The sequence below is a fragment of the Ostrea edulis genome, chromosome 1 (assembly GCF_947568905.1).
Source record: "Ostrea edulis chromosome 1, xbOstEdul1.1, whole genome shotgun sequence".
NCBI classification, from domain to species: domain Eukaryota; kingdom Metazoa; phylum Mollusca; class Bivalvia; order Ostreida; family Ostreidae; genus Ostrea; species Ostrea edulis.
The window spans coordinates 32,198,007-32,217,955 of NC_079164.1; the positions used below are offsets into that span (position 1 = coordinate 32,198,007).

At 34.8% G+C, this 19,949-nt stretch overlaps 2 protein-coding genes across 2 annotated transcripts in view; one reads left to right on the forward strand and one right to left on the reverse strand.

Moving 5' to 3' along the window:
• LOC125661363 (transcription factor RFX4-like) lies at window positions 1–12,311 on the forward strand. The gene is made up of 19 exons (XM_056142883.1): window positions 1–37; window positions 1,861–2,001; window positions 2,086–2,146; window positions 2,697–2,820; window positions 2,900–2,961; window positions 3,055–3,132; window positions 3,245–3,278; window positions 4,028–4,126; window positions 4,262–4,339; window positions 4,507–4,670; window positions 5,163–5,263; window positions 5,594–5,797; window positions 6,954–7,048; window positions 7,143–7,260; window positions 7,556–7,672; window positions 9,704–9,841; window positions 10,233–10,335; window positions 10,982–11,063; window positions 12,114–12,311. Exons 1-19 carry the CDS (start codon window positions 1–3, stop codon window positions 12,309–12,311), a joined length of 2,034 nt encoding a protein of 677 aa, XP_055998858.1.
• Window positions 12,085–19,949, reverse strand: part of LOC125660149 (uncharacterized) — a 26,507-nt gene continuing 18,642 nt past the window's right edge. The window contains exons 9-10 of the mRNA XM_048891990.2: window positions 18,756–18,941; window positions 12,085–14,100 (exon numbers count right to left, since the gene is read on the reverse strand). Of these exons, the coding sequence (XP_048747947.2) occupies window positions 14,024–14,100; window positions 18,756–18,941 (263 nt within the window). The 3' untranslated portion in view covers window positions 12,085–14,023. The remainder of the gene's footprint in view (window positions 14,101–18,755; window positions 18,942–19,949) is intronic.

Genomic DNA, 19,949 nt, shown 5'->3' on the forward strand with positions numbered 1-19,949 from the left:
ATGGATCAATTTGGTGAGATGAGCACCTCCGTTGCTGGTAAGTGTGGCATCAATTTCATTTTGGACAAATCAATTTCATGTGTTAATTTCGCATTTTCTCCGTTACCTAGGAGTACAGGCTGCATACCTCTGGATGCGTTTTGCTATGCACCATTGTAAATCGTTTCCTAGAGACAGATCTTTAGATATTTTTCGTCGTATTTAAGTTCAGACAGTCCATTTGATAATTTGGAATGTTATCTTTCAATTTTTGGACTTTTGAAATTCGCATTTTTTGGACTTTAAAATTTGGGATTTGAGGGTACTGTATATCTGGGGACGTTAGAGTTTTTTGTATGTTGTTGGACTTTTATTATTTGCGGATACAAGTAAAATTTTCATCTCAGGTAATTATTTATAAATAATCATAATTTGATTAACATTGACAGTTGTACTGTCATTTGAACATTTTCAGATTTTTTCTGCATGTTATCTCGCGTACGATTGATAATGTATTCAAGAAAAAATGAGAAAAAAGGGTGATGATTTTTTTCTCTCTATTGAGTAAAAAAGTGACTCATATCCATCCTCACAAAAATAGGAAACCGTTGGTTCTAGAAAGCTATATTGTCACATTGCTAAATGCTTAAAATGATAGTAAAATGAAAAGTGAAAAAAAGCATTAAAATATACATTTTACCTTTAAAAATTTAGTTTTAGCCAGATGATCGTTATTTCTTGAATTAGTATTGACGTGGCCTGGTGAAAGAAAACTAGAGCCCTTTATGTACGTGTGGATTAGTGGAGGATGACTATCAATATTTATTTTCTTGTAGTAGGTACAGAAATGTTAGACATGAATTATTTGACAAGAAATTCAGTATTGACAAGCTTCAATAGTGAACACACATGTTCTACTGTGGGGTGACACTTCTCTAGGCAATAAGGAAAATGAATATCTTTTCTCTCTTATTCATACATTTATTAAACAGCGTAATCGATTTAATCAATAATCTAGTAATGTATATCAATCTATCATATATATTTAGAATGCTGTTAGATGACAGGTCTACTACTGATTATCTCCTAGTATACTCAAATTCTTAATGTTAATAAATAATCATGCATATTATGAGAGACTTTGTATTCATGTTAATACAGTGTATATAGGGAGAGCGGTCTAAGTTTTTATAACTTTTGCTCGATCCCTTTGTAATTATATTACAATGAAATACGTTCAAACCAAACCAAAAAAAGAAAAAAAAATTATTTTTTTTAAAAACTTGAACAAAAATATACGTGAAACCCGTTTGTCTACTCGAAAACTAACGAGCTAATAAAATCTTTCTAACGGCTTTTCCTCCACTTAAGGCATGAAACACTGTGCAGACTGGTCCATGTAACGTGGTTTGTCACCAAGTTACCAAAAAGGGGCCGCAAAGAATGTCGCGTGAACAATACCCCAAAACTCAAATAAGATTTAATACCCTGGGTTTGGTGAATTTTTATGTTACCTTATGAATAAATGAAGAAGGGTTACTTTAAATTTATTCCGTGTATTTTATTTGCAAGTTATAATCAAGCATGTAATTAGATTTCAATAATGCAGAGAGCGTTAATCGAATTTCTTCCTTGATTTATCCGATATATAGTACTCTTAACTGAGCATATAGTTACGTCATGGCATGCATGTGCTACCTACATACTACGTACTACGTATATTTACCACTTCAATTCTTCATCATAATTTTGTCAAACAAATACCACTAAACCGTTTTCGTAATTCCGATTTGTTTGGGAGAATGTGAAAATTCTCTCAAGATATTACAGAATAGAGAACACAATACTATTCTATAAAACATTGTTCCTTTTCACACCCAGGCACCAATATTTCGTCATTTCCTGGAACATTTCCCAGTGAGTTTCTGGAAAGTGAAAGACCATCTCTAAAAGAATCCAGCACTGGGGAATTCAACGGTGCACTGTCTCTGAAACGTGGTGGCGACGAAGAAACAAACTTAGGTTTACATACTATTACGAAAACAATAGATGTTTATATTAATTGTGTATTTCACATGCAGATTTTGACCACTCTTTCCTTTACAGGAAACTTCCATCGGCTTCGCAACTGCTCCAAATCCCATTCAACACCCGCGACTCTGAAATGGTATGCAACATGTATATGAATGGATATATAAGATATGAATTTCATTTTTGAAAATACATGAGAGTATGAACTGCGATGTTCTACGCTGGCATACATCATGAAAAGCGTTGCTGTTTATTCCCTCATGTACTTCAAAGATAAAATTAATTTCTTATATATTCACATTCTTCTTTCATCTCTGTCGGATTCCCAGCCGTTAGAATAAAAGTATTATATTTATCAAGATTCATAAGCTGCAACGCATTCATGAGAAAATGGCTATTTTTACAATCTGTAAAGATGTCAAATGCAAAATCATTGGAAATGTATTTATAAAGCCATCAAAGACATATTTATTTTGGCATGGCTAGAATTTAGCGTAAAGTTCCATAAATTAGCGGCTATCAGAATCTTAAACTGCATTACAAGTGCATACAAAGTCACACCAGTTTCTACGAATGGACAGGGAAAGGCTGAACACTGAAATAAAATGACCGATATGATACACGTGTTTGCAGCAGGGACTATTTCTTTTCTGTAAGAGTTGGATACATCTCTGGTTGTGATACAGGTTGGAAGACAATTACGAGATAGCAGAATCTGTGTGTATCCCCAGGAGTACTTTATACTCTCACTATCTGGACTACTGCGAAACCAACGACACACAACCCGTCAACGCAGCCAGCTTCGGAAAGGTTCGTTACACTCACACATTAACCAAGGCTTGTTTTGTCGATTTTCAATCAATTTTCATATCCCTACCTTTTCTTTCAGATAATTCGGCAACAGTTTCCTCAAATCACTACGCGGCGACTTGGCACCAGAGGGCAATCAAAGCAAGTACATGTAGTAGTAAATTGTTTTATCTGCAAAAACACAGCTCCACAGTTTAGTCGTGGTTGATCAATAACCAATCGTTTTATTAACAGATATCATTACTACGGCATCGGGGTACGAGAAGCGTCAAAGTATTTTGAAGTTGTATATTCTTCAAAAGGAGCGCAGAGGTAAAGCAGGACTATGCGTATTTCTTAAAATTCCATACACTGGTCCATTGAATGTGATTAAAAAGTGCAAATTAGTAAAAAAAGAATCGTAATATTTCAATAATTTTTACAGTTCAAATGAAGGGAAGAAAGAAAACTCTAAACAGGTAGGTTATTCAGTATATTTGTTCCTTTCGGAATGGCAAAAAATTGCTACTTTCTTAATGTGGGATATGGTTAGGGATTTTTCTCAATTTGATAGGAAAATATAATGTTCTTATCATGCCACTCGATCTTTTGTTTCTTCGAGCTTAGGGAGCGAATGCGACGAAGCGAAAGTGGGAAGTTGCAAAACAATTTCTACCAAGAAATATCGTAACGGTTCACTCACATGTATGTCTGTCGACGTCTCAATTGTAGAAGTGTTACTCCACGTGTAAATCCACTTTTGCAAGGTTAATAAAAAACAACGAAGTAGTTCATGAAATATCAGGAAAATGTAGGACAAGCAACTTATTGTAATTTTTATTTCCCATTGCAATGCATGTTTATTTGTCAGTACTGTTTAGTGCTTCTTGTGTTACAAAAAGACTTGTCATCTGCTTGATAATGATTCAAATACGTATAGTTTTGCAAATGAAGTCGACACCAACTTACTTGAGTATTTCTACCGTTTTTCAAGAACCTTGAGAAACCTTCAAGACGTTGACAGAGGTACTGAGTATATGCGAGAGTGAAGAACGATAACTCTGGGTAGAGATTTGCGATGGTGAAGGGGCAAAAAAAAAAGCACCTTTCGCAACACCACACCCTCCACCCTCTCACTTTCGCAACACCAACCCCTTCGCCCTCTCACTTTCGCTCTTCGCCTTCATCATGATATGAAAGAAAGCCTGCATCCACTTATACATTTCAGATCGTTGCTTACTCGCCACGCTCCAAGCTCGGTACACTGCTTCCAGATTTTCCTGACATCAAAGAAATCAAACTTCCAGACACTGTAGACGAAGACAAGGTACGTTCCACAAGGACCAAGCACTGTTTTGTTGTGTTTGATATTTGTCTTCCGACAAATCTGTCGAAAACTTGTACTACTCATGAAATGCAACTTTTTGTTTTTGATAACATATCGATATATTTTACATTTTAGGTGCTCACCTTCATGATGATGTATAGAACACATTGTCAGAGAATACTGGACACTGTTATCAGAGCTAACTTTGATGAGGTAAATTTTGCCTGCTTAAGTACATGCATCTATGATAGTTTCTAAACAACAGTTTTCCGCCGACCTTTCAGCGAAAAATACAAATACCCTACACAATCCCATAATCAACAATCCAGCGATTTAGCGGAAAATGGCTGGTGGGGTTCATATTCAATGTTTTATTACAGGTTCAGAACTTCCTGCTTCACTTCTGGCAGGGCATGCCGGGACACATGATGGAAATCCTAGATACACAGACGATAGTTTTACTTGTTGGCGTCTGTGACACCATGCTATACAAAGCCATCGCCAATGTCCTCATGCCAACCGTCCTACAAGCTCTACCAGAAAGGTGAGTATACAGACTCAACACTACGTTCTGTTTACTGGAATTAAATCTGTATCCTATGAGATAAACTGCATCATATCAATGCTATAAAATATCATTAAGCAATTTGTAAATAACAAGATTTGATTTTATGGTAAACAGTTTATAACTATTCGCAAATTAGCACTTCTCAAACTTTCAATTTGCAAATTATGCTAGCAGTTTGATTCTTTTATAGTAAACAATCACAAGATTGTGCTAAAACAAAACTTTGCATTAAATGAGCTACTGTATGTTATATTTTATCACAAATGTGTTGTCAAGGCCTCTAATGAGCCATAGTCTATGTTAAATTTACCAGCTTTATATCTTTTTTTCCGATTTCACTAAAAGCCATACTTGAGATGTCTCCTCCCATCTGTTTTGTCTTTGTACGTATGATGGTAGGATTTAGAGGTGTCGTGACGTTCCTCTATGATATGTATTTATATAGATCGGTATCACTTTTTATTTCAGTCTGATACAAGTTATCAAGAAATTTTCAAAGCAACTCGACGAATGGTTAAAAATTGCTTTAGATTCCTTACCAAGTGGAATTAGGAAAATGAAATTTGATCGTGAGTAATCCACGATATTCTACAAGAGTTATCTTTCCTAGAGAAACGAAATTGCATATTTTTAAATTAAACAATTACGAACTGTTGCATGTAATCAATAGAGGTTAACTTAATTATACATTACGAACTGTTAATTCTTTTTTTATTCATATCAGTAGAGGCTAACTTCCGGTACAATTCTTGAAATGAGGATGAAAGTTATAATAAAACTGCATGATGGTAATCTTCGAGAAAATCCTTTGGGCAAACAATTTCAAAATTAAAAGAAGAAAAAAAAAATGTATTAAAACTTAAATCAAGATAAATTATTCACACATTTCTTTATCACAGTTGCCCGTCGGTTTGCCCAGCTTCTTCGTCGTCAGACGTCGTTGAATCATCTCTGTCAGGCAGCTCGGTCCGTGGTCCACAACCCTGATGTTTCCGCCCAAATGTTGGAGGATTGGATCAGCGTGGACCTCAATAGTATCATTAAACAGACCATGTACACCATGGAGGGCTACAACGAGAGAGTCACGGACATTATCGTCAGTCGTAAGAATGCTGTCTTAAAGATATTGAGTAAAGAAGTTCCCAATGTAGTTGGTTTCCTTGTCCACTTACATTCCATTTGCTATTCTTTGTATTACCTACATTTGATATCATCATAATCTTACCACTGTTTACCCCACTACTGTCTCATCTTTATCTTACCATTACCCGCTGTTATCTTTATCTTACCATTACTCTGCTGTTATCTTTATCTTACCATTACCCCGCTGTTATCTTTATCTTACCATTACCCCACTGTTATCTTTATCTTACCATTACCCCGCTGTTATCTTTATCTTACCATTACTCTGCTGTTATCTTTATCTTACCATTACCCGCTGTTATTTTTATCTTACCATTACTCTGCTGTTATCTTTATCTTACCATTACTCTGCTGTTATCTTTATCTTACCATTACCCCGCTGTTATCTTTATCTTACCATTACCCGCTGTTATTTTTATCTTACCATTACCCTCTGTTATCTTTATCTTATCATTACCCCGCTGTTATCTTTATCTTACCATTACCCCACTGTTATCTTTATCTTACCATTACCCGCTGTTATCTTTATATTACCATTACCCTGCTGTTATCTTTATCTTATCATTACTCCGCTGTTATCTTTATCTTACCATTACCCCGCTGTTATCTTTATCTTACCATTACTCTGCTGTTATCTTTATCTTACCATTACCCCGCTGTTATCTTTATCTTACCATTACCCGCTGTTATTTTTATCTTACCATTACCCGCTGTTATCTTTATCTTATCATTACCCCGCTGTTATCTTTATCTTACCATTACCCCACTGTTATCTTTATCTTACCATTACTCCACTTTATCTTTATCTTACCATTACCCTGCTGTTATCTTTATCTTATCATTACTCCGCTGTTATCTTTATCTTACCATTACCCCGCTGTTATCTTTATCTTACCATTACTCCACTGTTATCTTTATCTTACCATTACCCCGCTGTTATCTTTATCTTACCATTACTCCACTGTTATCTTTATCTTACCATTACTCCACTGTTATCTTTATCTTACCATTACTCCACTGTTATCTTTATCTTACCATTATTTTACCACTACCCCACTAGTGTCTTATACACCCCATCTAAAGTGTTTCATTAATCAAATGTTACTTGATTTCAAGTTTGCAGTGAATTTGAACAACTGCTAGAAGACCAGGCGCCTTTACAATCCTACATAGAGTGGCTGGACAACATGGTGGTTAGATGTGTAGTGCGGGTCAGTGTTGTCAATGAACGTATACCAGCATATGAAATTCAATGTATTAGTATAAGTCATAAAAATTTGATACTGGTCTTGTGTATCAATTCAGTATGCTAAGAATCGACCTGGTTCTTTGCGGAGAACGGCTCGTCAATTCCTGCTGATGTGGTCCTGTTTTGGAACCAGGGTTATTCGAGACATGACGCTTCACAGTGCTCCCAGTTTCGGTTGGTATTTTCAGGAATTAATGTTGAACCAAATAACAAAACAACCCATACTTACTTGTTTTGTTATTTCATTTGAATATTGGTCAGTGGCGGATCTAGAGGGGATAAGGGGAAGGGGGTTGCAACCCCATTGATTGAATTTTATTCAAAAGCCACTTGGGTGTCTTCAACTCCTCCCTTCCGAAAAGGGTCACAACTTCCCATTGAACATTTTCTGAATCTGCCACTGATGGTAACTTAATTTTATTTTATGCATACTTGTAAGTACAACTCTGATGATTCATTTTATGATTAGGTTCGTTTCACTTGCTGCACCTGATGTTTGATGATTACGTGCTATATCTGGTGGAGAATCTGTACAGTCAGGAGAGGTCCAAAGACTTCCTCAGGCACATCAAGGGAGAAATCACAGGTGCACTTCAAACAGACCGATTGATTTCCCCGACAAAGACAGCTTTAGAGGACCGTGAATTTATTTCAAAAATTTCGCTTTAGGGTTCAATGTCCTTAATCAAAACTTTTGAGAAGTTTGATGGAGAAAAGAAAAACAAAAATCAACAATTCCGTTCCGAATTGCATGAGAACGTTTGGTAAATTTGAAATCACATAACTTTTCTCAAGTTAACAACAAAATGTATGGTTTTCAACACTTTACTCGGCCACTCGCGATAGATTAAAGACTAAACTTTTTGACATCATAGACAGTTGTTTCTTGAATGAAAATAGGAAATATTCTAATATACATAGTGATCACTCATTCAAATCATCACTTTGTTAAACAGCACTCTGATTGTACGCACAAGTACTCTGAAGTTGATATTAAGAAGATGCTGGAGTTCCTTTTTGACAATATCTTCGTAGTCCTTGGTGATCAGGTCTTCCAACAGTCTTATGGAATTCCCATGGACATAAATTGTGCTCCTTTTATTAGCTGACCTATTTTTATACTCTTACGAGGAAGAATTTATTAAAAAAACTTCTACATGAGAAGAAAAAATCCTTTGCTATGGCCTTCAACCCGACATTTAGATATATCGACTTTTATCTATTAAGTATTAAGAATTATCATTTTTCATTCATATGTCAATTTGATATATCCCAGTGAAATCGAAATAAAAGACACCACAAAGTCTTTTACATCTGTTTCATACATAGATATTCTATTGAACATAGGTATTAACGGCAAACTAACAAGTAGACTTTATGACAAACAGGACGAATTCAGCTTCCCCATCCACAAATTCTCATATATATGTAGAATCATTCCATTATCACCTGCATATGATGTTTATGACGCCCAACTAATTCGATAGGCAAAAGCTTGTTCTGCGTATGATCAGTTTTTATATCGAGGCACAGGGGTTTCAACAGTCTCGTTTAAAGTCAGCATTTCACAAATCCCTTGTTCATTATAACGATCTAATTTACCACTACAGCCTGTCGTTGGGTCAAATGCTGTCTGACATGTTTCATACCATACTGTTCTTTACACACTGATTTTGACTACGGATTACTCTGTTTACCTGCTCAAGATATATGGCTCACGGCGGCGGGTGTGATAGGTCGACAGGGGATGCTTACTCTCCCTTGGTACCTGATCGTCCAGGGGCCCTACTTTTAAATTTGTATTTTTGATAGGATTTATGAGATTGGACACTGTTCGTTATCTTCCCCTCCTTTTATTGTGAATTTAAAGTTAAGTATCGCTAAATGTAGTGTGGTTTCTTTTACTACAGCCTGTTTAGTATATCATATTGAATTAGCCAACACTTTTCCAATGTTGGGTTCACACAATCATTCTTGTGTATTGAAAAACAGACAAAAAACAACAATTAAATACTTCAGTAAAAGGTGAAGATAACGAACAGCGACAAATCCCATAACTCCTAAAAGCAATACAAAATAGAGAGTTGGGCAAACACGGACCCCTGGATATACCAGAGGTGGGATCAGATGCCTAGGAGGAGTAAGCATCCCCTGTCGACCGGTCACACCCGCCGTGAGCCCTATATCTTGATCAGGTAAATGGAGTTATCCGTCGTCAAAGTCAGTGTGCCAAGATCGGCCTAACGATCGGTATGAAACACGTCAGACAGCATTTTACCCAACGATAGGTTGTATTGGCAAACTAGATCGTTATAACGACCATAGAATTTGCTAAATGCTGACTTTAAACGAGACTGATGGAACCCCTGCACCATCAACTTGTTTGTCAGTAGCCTGCTTCGATTTAAAAACTGACCATACGCAAAACAAGCTCTTGCGTATCGAATCAGTTGAGAGATATAAACGCCATATGCAGGTGATGGAGAAGCTGAAATCATCCTGTTTGTCATAAAGTTGAGTTGTTAATTTGCCTTTAATATCTACTTTCAATAAAATATATAAGTATGAAGCATAACCAATACATATGATTATGGTTACTGATGGTTTCTTGTTGCAGATCTTACAGATGATGACCCATTGCCAGATTACAGCATTATTAAAGAAGCATTCTTGTCTCCTGAGTCGACAAAATCTTCATTAGAAACAGACATGGAAGCACAGATAACGAAGGTCTCCGTCTTCAAGGAAAACATAGGTCAGTAGACGCAACATGTATTATAAAACAATTCAGTATACATAGGTACATCCATGTAACAAACTTGTCTTACTTTAGGTATAAATATTTTAGCATGATCGTATGTTATCGCTAGAAATGTTCGCACAAGTAATGAACAAGTACACCGATCATGAATTGTTCTACATTGCGGATTCAAATTTTGAGTTTGTTAATCTTAATCGTACTATCTTATCTTTATGTTGGAAAATATTCAACCGCATTTTAATTGCAACACGTGCGTTTAGAGCATCAACTATTTTAACAAGAAGTGCATGGGAATTTCTATCTGTGTGATATATTTTTGGCGTTTACAAACAAAATAATTCGAAATCAATTACTTGTAGTAATCAATTAACAATGTTCTTGACAGGAAATGATCGTTCACTGATCTCTCCAAGGACTCTGTTCGATAGTTCCACGCCAGATTATGAGTGCGGACAGTCTACCGCTCATAACCATAGAACACAATTAATGTGAGTTTTTAACTTTTTGATAATTGGAGAATTATTGCATTTGTAGTTGTGAAATATGGTAAATTATCGTTGGAATAATTTATACTAAATGTGGTATTCTCACATTATAACAACTTACACTGGGGCTACGTTTTGTATTTTCTCGATAGTGAGTTATTTCAAAGAGACAATTTATTGATAAGGGACCATGTAATAAACAGGAATCTCTACATTCTGTAGTTGGATATGGAATTTATTTCGTGAAGTAGAGTTCATATCCAACTAGAGAGAGTTAATAATATAGATTTATATCGAGTTTCGCGTATTGGAAATGTTGGTATTTTAACAGATGACAAAACTTCGCCAAAAATAAAAGCATTAAAGTACCCATTCATATAAAAACACATGAATTTATAACTGCAATTCCACCAAAAGTAAAGCGCGCAGATTTTCAACTACTTTTGAAATAAAAATCCGCCAGAATTACCTAATATCCGCTAACCTTCCACCAACAATTTATCTTAAAAATAGTAGTTTTAAATTCCAATTAATCTGTTTTTAAGACCATGTCTGAAATGTATCAAAAGCAAAAGAAATGATCTTCCTTAAAAACAATAATGAAGTTCAGTTTTCAAAAAAATAGTTTAATCTAAAATTCGAATTACAGAAAAGAGGTTCGCCATTCGTACAACTTAATGGAGTCTGTCATACCCTTCGGAACAAATTGTAACAGAACACATGATCAACAGGTAACTATAGTAATTTTCTGCAAATACTTATTGTTTACTGATTCTAATGAACTTTCTTTTGATGTTCAGTGTCTTAATTGTCATATTCATTAATTTGGGGGGGGGGGGGTGTACATTACTCGATGTATAGAAAATAGTGTCTACTTCTTCGTCACACTGATTCCACGTACAAGTACTCTGAAGTTGAAATAAAAAATATGCTGGAGTTCCTCATTGACAACACCTTCGTAGTCTATGGTGATCAGGTCTTCCAGCAGTTTGTTGGAATTTCCATGGGCACGAATTGTGCTCCTTTGTTAGCTGACCTGTTTTTGAATTCCTATGAAGCAAAATTTATTCAAACACTTCTACGTGAGATGAAAAAATCTCTTTCTGTGGCATTCAATTCGACATTTAGATATATCGACGACGTATTATCTATTAACAATAATAATTTTCATTCATATGTCGATTAGATATATCCCAGTGAACTCGAAATAAAAAAGACAACAGAGTCTTCCACTTCTGCTTCATACTTAGATGCATGTATTTTATTGTAAGTAGATATTAACGGCAAACTAACTAATCAACTCTATGACAAATGGGATGATTTCAGCTTCTTCATCGTCAACTTCCCGTATTTATGTAGCTATATTCCATTATCACCTGCGCATGGTGTTTATATCTCTCAATTGATTCGATACGCAAGAGCTCGTTCTGCGTATTGTCAGTTTTTAGCATTTCGCAAATTCTATGGTCGTTATAATGATCTAGGTTGCCAATACACTATCATTGGGTCAAAGGCTGTCTTAAGTGTTTCATACCGATTGTTAGGCCGTTCTTGTACACTAATTTTGACTACGGATCAATCTGTTTACCTGATCAAGATATAGGGCTCACGGCAGATGTGACAGGTCGACAGGGGATGCTTACTCCTCCTAGGCACCTGATCCCATGAGATTGATCACTGTTCGTTATCTTCACCTTTCATGCAATGTTTGTTACAGTGTTTTGTTGTTTTCACAAGGAGGAAAGACATATGAATACTTCAACTGTATCTTTATTCAATAGATATTAGGAATACATTCCAACAATAATGCCACGTCTAACATCAGTTGCTTAAATGAAGGCCCAAGTAATGAGATGAACAGACACAATGCTTTTTTCATGGAATTTCAAAGCAGCACAATTCCGGACAACAGAATTCCGGACAACAGCAGATATACAATACAGTACGTGTCCTCATATATTTTGCGAAAAAGCCAGTAAATGGTAAAATACAATGAGGGTGAAGAAAACGAAGATCATAAATCTTAATATTTGTATTTCATCTAACATTTCTAAGCTTTCCATGACATGCTTATATTCATTAGATACAGTAATAATACGATTGTACATGTAATCAGTTTGAATTTATAACTAGCTTCATATATTACTGACTGTGGGTAGAAATATGACTGAGTACATGCATTTTTCATATCCTCTACTTTCGTATTTCGTTTCAAATTTCAGAGATAACGAGTTTTCATTCCAACATGACTTTAAAAATGAACAAAACGCCCGCGGAATCTTTAATCAGCCAATGGAAAGAGTTCATATTCCAACGGATGTTATGTGTAACTATGGTTACACAAATGGACCCAATTATGGTTATCATCAATCTTATACAAACAGAAGATATAGGACGGTTGATTCATCACAGTAATTCCAACACAAATAGAAGACAGTCGACGCGTCACAGTAATCCCAACAGAAATATAAGACTGTCGATGCGTCACAGTAATCCCAACAGAAATATAAGACTGTCGATGCGTCACAGTAATCCCAACAAGAGTATAGGACGGTCGATGCGTCACAGTAATCCTAACAGGAGTATAGGACGGTCGAAACGTCATAGTAATATAGGGCGATCGGTGCGTCACAGTATTCCCAATAGGAGTATAGGGTGGTTGATGTGTCGCAGATGATGATTTAGCAGATACTAGGTTGGGCGTGGAGGTTGATATGTTAAAATATAAAATACCTTTGATTCCTACTTTGCAGAGAATACTAACAATTATCTATTTATTGATTGCTGCTTATGTTGATTATATACTTTAAATCAATAAACAGCTGACAGTATCTCATTAACTACTTAACTATCCAGTAATGTATTACAAAGTTTACTTCTTCAACAAATCCAGTTCACACCCATCAGACATGATATATGCTCAATTCATCTAGAACAAAGATGTCTTCAGACAATGTTGGAAAATGACTAGCGGATGACGTCAGAGATGGCATGGGGTGAATATGAAATAAGTAAATGCTTGTTATTGCCTTTATGCAAAACAATATCAATCATAAAATATGATCAGAGAACGATTGACGTAAAAATAAAACCCCATTAACAGGGAGTTTGGCATAAGTTAAACGACAAACAAATCAATAAGAAAAAGTTATGTACACACGCACACACAAAACTGCAAAAATATAAATTACAAATGCTCAAAGTTATAACAATTAACATATGCATGCATAAATTACATACACAATCAAAATGTCATTCTTGCTGAATCTACGCAATATGCAAAAAACCATTCATAGGGATGTTGGTCGAGGTTAAACAACAAGCAAATCCCCGGATATAAAAGTAAGAACAAGTAATTAACACACGCACACACAAAATTGCAAAAATATAAATTACAGTTATAATGTCAAACATATATGCATGCATAAATTACACACAAAATAAAAATGTCCATTCTTGCTTAATCTGCCCGGTCCTTATGCATTCCAACAATACAAATAATACTGATACTGTCTGTAAGTATTAAACTAGTTCCCCGCAGCACATTTTATAACATTACCGACAAGAAAACACGTGCTATCAAAAGTTTGAAAAAGAAAAACACAGAGAGGGGGAGAGATAGAGGGCATCCCCACAACATCAAAGTAGAGCATCCTCCTGTCCGAAGCGTTCATTGGTTGCCTTTGGGTGGTTAGTTCTGGGAACTTGAAACTGCTGTCAGTGTCGGGTTTTCAGGAACGTTTGTATAACCTCTATGCAGATAATCCACTGAATAAAATGAAAGTGTTGGTTACATAATGTAAATGAAAACAATGGTATCATTCCACTCAATTGCATTAGTGTACGAGGTTATAAGTTTGTATTCATTTACAGGTGTCATCTTTTAAATCACGTTTTCTTTGAGAGAGAAAAAATGAAGAAAAATTCAGTTTTAAACGAGTATAACAAAAATTGTAATGTCACTGTGGCAGGATCAAGCTTCATATTGATGTTAGTAATTTCAAAGTCTGTCGAGTTATTTTTTATAGAGAGTGGGAAGACTACAAAGGACTTATATATAGAATGTTAATAATAAGAACGTTTTCTCGACGGCAAACCCCATAATGACAATGACAGAAAAAGAAGACAAATATTTTTCTTTTGTAGATAAAGAACATATTATGACGAGGGTCTGATATGCATGGATCTTTAAATCTCATAATGATTAAGTAAACATTAAACATATTGATTAAAGATTATCAAACATTTCAATTCGTCTGAACGCACATATTTACTCGGATATATATCAGGTGATTTTATCATAGCTGTGTAAAGCTGCAAAAAGAAACAATGAAATGTAGATTCTAGTTCAATTGTTATGATAAAGAATATCAAATCTACAGTTTTCACAGAAGCCTCTAAACATTTATATGAAAGTATGAATATTAAGCATTTCTTGAATACTATATAATAGATGGAAGGTAAATCTGTATACAACAAAAGGTGGTGACAGAATTTAAAAGCTCACACAGCATGCATGGGCATTTATGAACTCTTGCTTTTAGAGTGTAGATGTGTATCGTAGGGCAACAATACACAGTTTCTACACTTATACAATACAACATTTTACAAGTGCATTCTAAAGGAAGAGATCAAAATATCAAGAGATGGGGTTGTTGAACGCATTAATGCTTCTACATTTGGAATGGTTTCGCTCGACTTTAATTCCCCCATATGTCCTTGATCAGAATACAACTGGAGGTCATACGTAACGTTTCATACCATCTTTTCATCTCCTCGATATGAAGGGTTTTTGGATGATTTCCTATATACGTTTAAATCTTGTATTGTAGTAATATCATTATACTTCTTATCATGCTTTTATCTTAGTAATTAATGTCTAGATATACAAACTTCTGTAATACATAAGAATTTTACATTTGTAATAGTTGCAATAAGGAACTATCAAACTATGCTAACTCTAGACTAAAAAGGATCTGGTAATATACCCCTCCTCTTTTTTTTAATAAGATAGGATGCAAGAGAATTGTACCTGAAATGTATCATTAATTTATGAATCGTCATGTATGACATTAATTCTTCTCCAGTGCTCAATGCCAAACACCTGTATCTCTGTAATATTTTACGACAACCGCAGAACAACGGTATCTAACATCTTGTCTTGATTCTCAACGAAAATTTACCTCCACTGATACTTCTATTCAATTTCTAATGACAGTATTCATTGTAATAAATTGAACATTGATATTTTTTATTGATTTAATCAGTTGTTTACTTGTAATAATTTATCAACATTTTTGTTAATGCACATGGTTTTTGTTTGTTTGTAATGAATGTTACCTGAATACAATGAGGAATTAATATACCTTTTAACAAGCAACAAAATGTATTGCAAGAAAGTAATCTAGCTAATTTGTAACCTTGTGAAATTAAACGTTCTTCGCCTCTATCCCGGATTTTACGAAGTCTTGGAGTGCTAAATCGTTAGAACTAGCAATTTAAAGTAGTGTATGGGTTATATAGTTGACTAGGTAAACCTGGTGGAAGAGATGTTCATTGGAATCTTGTGGGTTTGTCAAGATCATTACTATATTTACAGATTATCAATATTACTTTTCTAGTACATTTTTAAAGGAAGAGGCAGAGATAAATGTACAATATCTTTTATACACTAAATGAATGATATTTTAATTTAGAATTAAGGTCATTTTTACATAAAAAATGAAAATTACGAACAGTGATCAATCTAAAAAATCATATACATTTGTAATAAATACAAAATTGAGAGAAAGGAAAACACGGACTCTTGGAAACACCAGAGTTGGGATTAGGTGCCTAGGATAGGTAAGCACCTCCTTTTGACCGGTCACGTCCACTATGAACCCATATCTAAACAGGTAAACGGAGTAAATCCGTAGTCAAAAAGTATGTAAAGAACGGCCTAATAGTTTTAACGTCAGACAGCATTTGGCTAAATGACAGGTTGTATTTACAAATCAGATAATGATAAGACCATAGAATTTGCGAACTGCCGACTTTAAACCAGATTGTTGGCACCAACTTGTTTTGTGAGTAGCCTACCTCGGTTTAAAATATGATCTTACACAGAACATTCTCTCGCGTATCAAATCAGTTGAGAGATATAAACATCTTATGCAGAATATTGCTACATAATGGGAAGTTGATGATGGATAAGCTGAAGTCATTCCGTTTGTTATAAAGTTGAGTTGTTAGTTGCTGTTAATGTCAATATTCGATAAAATATCTAAATGTGAAGCGGATATGGAAGACTATGTGGTGTCTTTTATTTTGAGTTCATTATGAAAGTTCATTTCATTAAGATTTATATCAATCCCCTGTATCTATATTATAACTATCATATTCAAATGCTACAAGCAGCTGTTGGGATACATCTTACCTACATTTTGAACTAGAGATTGTCAGACCAAGGCCTTCTAATCCCTTGTGTATAGTTTATATAATCTATGGATACTTTATCTCAGTTTTTATTGACGTGATTGCTTTGTAGTGATTATTATCATTCAAAGTTCTTCAAACTGCTAATTTACACTTAATTTGTACTTTAACATTCTTTGCAAATTGAAAAAAAAAATTGCTATTTCTAACGTAATTCAAGTTTTGTCGGGTTTTCATTAACAAAGCAGATATTTTGATCTCTCTCCATAAAGCAGGACAGTTATGAATTCGAAACAAACGTGTGACTACATGTGTTGTGTGATCCAAACCTATACAGGGGTGGGCGGGACACTGGAACTGTAATAACGGCAGTGAGACATTATGAACATGAACAGGCATGTGCCTTACAAACCTCCGTATTTGGCTACGTTATGGACTAGTATTGTGGAATGACACTGCACTAATAAACATGTACAACAGACATCATCATGAAAACGTGTGAATTGCATGAAAATAAATGCTTCACGAATTGAAAACTGTCTACAGCACTGCATCGTCGCACACCACGGTTTTGAGTCCACACACGCTCCCGTGATGATGGAGAGAATCGATTAGAAGCATCCATGGGTAACCGACGATGACAATACTGTGAAATCCTTTTTTTTTTTAAAGTTTAAGGGACGGAATCCGTAGACTGCTAACTTTCACAATTCAAGAAGGCAAGTAGTACTATATCGATAATCTTTATATGTACGAGTTTTGATATATCAACGTGAGTTAATCGTGTGAATTGGTCTAAAAGTGAATGCGAAAACCTGAGTTGTAAAATGATACCATGCATAGGAACATCGATTTAAAATGTTCAGCTAGCAAAAAAACCTATGCTAATTCATTTCTCGATATAAACACCAACATCCACAAGACCTTTTAGCTTGACATGAAAAGCTAAATTCATTTAAACGATTAATTTAATGTGTATCATGGGAAATATAGAAAATGTGGAAAGCACAAGATAATTTTGAGTTCGTTTACTATATGCAATTTACTCCAAACTGCAATCGTTAAGATACCCCCATAATACAAGGAAACTTATGTTTATCATATAGACTATACATGAATGCATACGTGAAATAAAATTGCAATTGATGTTAATTATAACAAAGAGTAACAATAATCATGTAATTAAAATAATTCTAAATAACCGATGGTTTAAATAGTGATCACCAACAATCGATCTTTGCAGCGTCGATACAATACTAAATTATTACAACCAATAGTGTAAACTTAGAAAAGTTCCACATCTTTATGATATATAGAAATAAGAACAAATCAGGTTACATATTATTCTTTCATCTAGTCATGTTAGAAAGCAATCACCATGCTATTTAAAACGAACCTGTCTCAACCACTGGCTTTCACTGTGAAAGGTATATGATTATTTTCATTTAGACAACAAAAAGAATAGTCAAAGTGCCACACCTTTTTCTTTCAAGTAAATCTTACAATTAAAACGATATTGTGAATCATTAAACTTTGGAATAACTCGTGTAAATTTGTTTTGTCAAATGTTTGAAATGATACGAAAAATGTTTGATGTGATGCTAAGTTTGTGCATTAAAAATAAATACTAGTACACATTCAGCATAAAATTGAAAATCCGAACAAACTCGAACTTCGTACCGTTTCTTTCACTAATGCATTCTACTTGTGGTGTATTTTGCAATATTGCGGATATACACAGTGTAATCAGTATAATTAGATCTAATTCTAACAATTAGTGTAAGTGAGGCTTGTGACCTACATAGAATGTGCAAGCCTTTGTACAACCATATCAGTGATATTGCGTGACACATTTATTGACAAAACGCTACAGAATAAAAATTGGGGAGGGGGAAATAAATAAACAAATTAATTTATTAATCAATTCACATTTAACACCTGTGACATTGATAGCTTTTAAGATAAGTTCTACATTGCATTGCCCTTTGATCATTTTAACAACTTACGTTCGTTGCCGTTTGTCTCCTTCTCTTTGTCATACGTATGAATTTGTTTCTGTTTTTTCTTAAATATAATGAATCCCACTACCACAGCGATAATAATTAACAGCAACACGGCTACCACGACCCCCGCGATGAGTGCGGTGTTGCTGGACTCTGCTGCGGTGGAACTATCGCTGTCTGTAGTGAAGGCTGCAAAACGATTCAATATACAGATATTCCTGACAAAATGATTCAATAAACAGATATTCCTGACAAAACGATTCAATATACAGATATTTCTGACAAAACGATTCAATAAACAGATATTCCAGACAAAACGATTCAATAAACAGATATTCTGTATGAGAAGACAGGAAAAGGTCAACTTTCTTAACTAAAAATCTTGTAAGTTTTGATCAGACATTCAAAATATTTACCTGTTTCCTCGAAAATTAAGCCATCACAGAATATTATTGACAAAGGATATTCCACAAAATTGAAAAATAAAGGAATTAACTTTCTAATGTATTGATAATCATGTCTATGTCATATCTGTGGCAGAGTTCTCTTTGGTATATTGGAACAATGAGTATATCAGTGTGATATGGGATTGCATGGTATACATATACATCAAATTTTCCTTCCGAACAGTTTACATAATATAGTGATATTTCGAATTTTGAAATCTTAAATCGGTTACACAATCGTCTGACAATTTAGCAAAACCTTTAAAAAGTTGGATTAACAAAAGAAATTATGTACTTCAACTTGCAATTTCTTTTCCAAAATCAGAAAGATTAATAATGTTAGAACAAGATTACCGCTAACGGTACATAATACGCCCGTGAAAATCTAATATAGGGTGTTTTTCTTACACCATGATTTATAGAACTTGGTTTCAGGTAGTATCAGCAATCATCAGGGTGTGACATACTTTCTTTGCATCGTAAAAACAAGACAAATCATGTACTCTCTATGTAATATTTTCACTTAGCATCAGATGTATGTGTACCAAGTGTGATGGTCCTTGCCCCAACGAATCGGTCTGTATCCTGCTACTACGACCTTGACCTTAAGAAACAATATGCATCCTCCACTTGGCATAAAGTGTATGTGTACAAAGTTTGACGGTCCTATACCCAACAGTTCGGTCTGTACATTGCCTACAAGGTTTTCCTTCTAAGCGATACTGTGACCTTGACCTTTGACCTTGAAAAA

Excerpts from the sequence above, each read along its gene's own strand:
- LOC125661363 (XM_056142883.1), top strand. The coding sequence starts at position 1 with ATGGATCAATTTGGTGAGATGAGCACCTCCGTTGCTG. Across the intron at positions 3,133-3,244 it reads TCTTCAAAAGGAGCGCAGAG|TTCAAATGAAGGGAAGAAAG; the intron begins GTAAAGCAGGAC and ends TAATTTTTACAG. Across the intron at positions 4,671-5,162 it reads CTACAAGCTCTACCAGAAAG|TCTGATACAAGTTATCAAGA; the intron begins GTGAGTATACAG and ends TTTTTATTTCAG.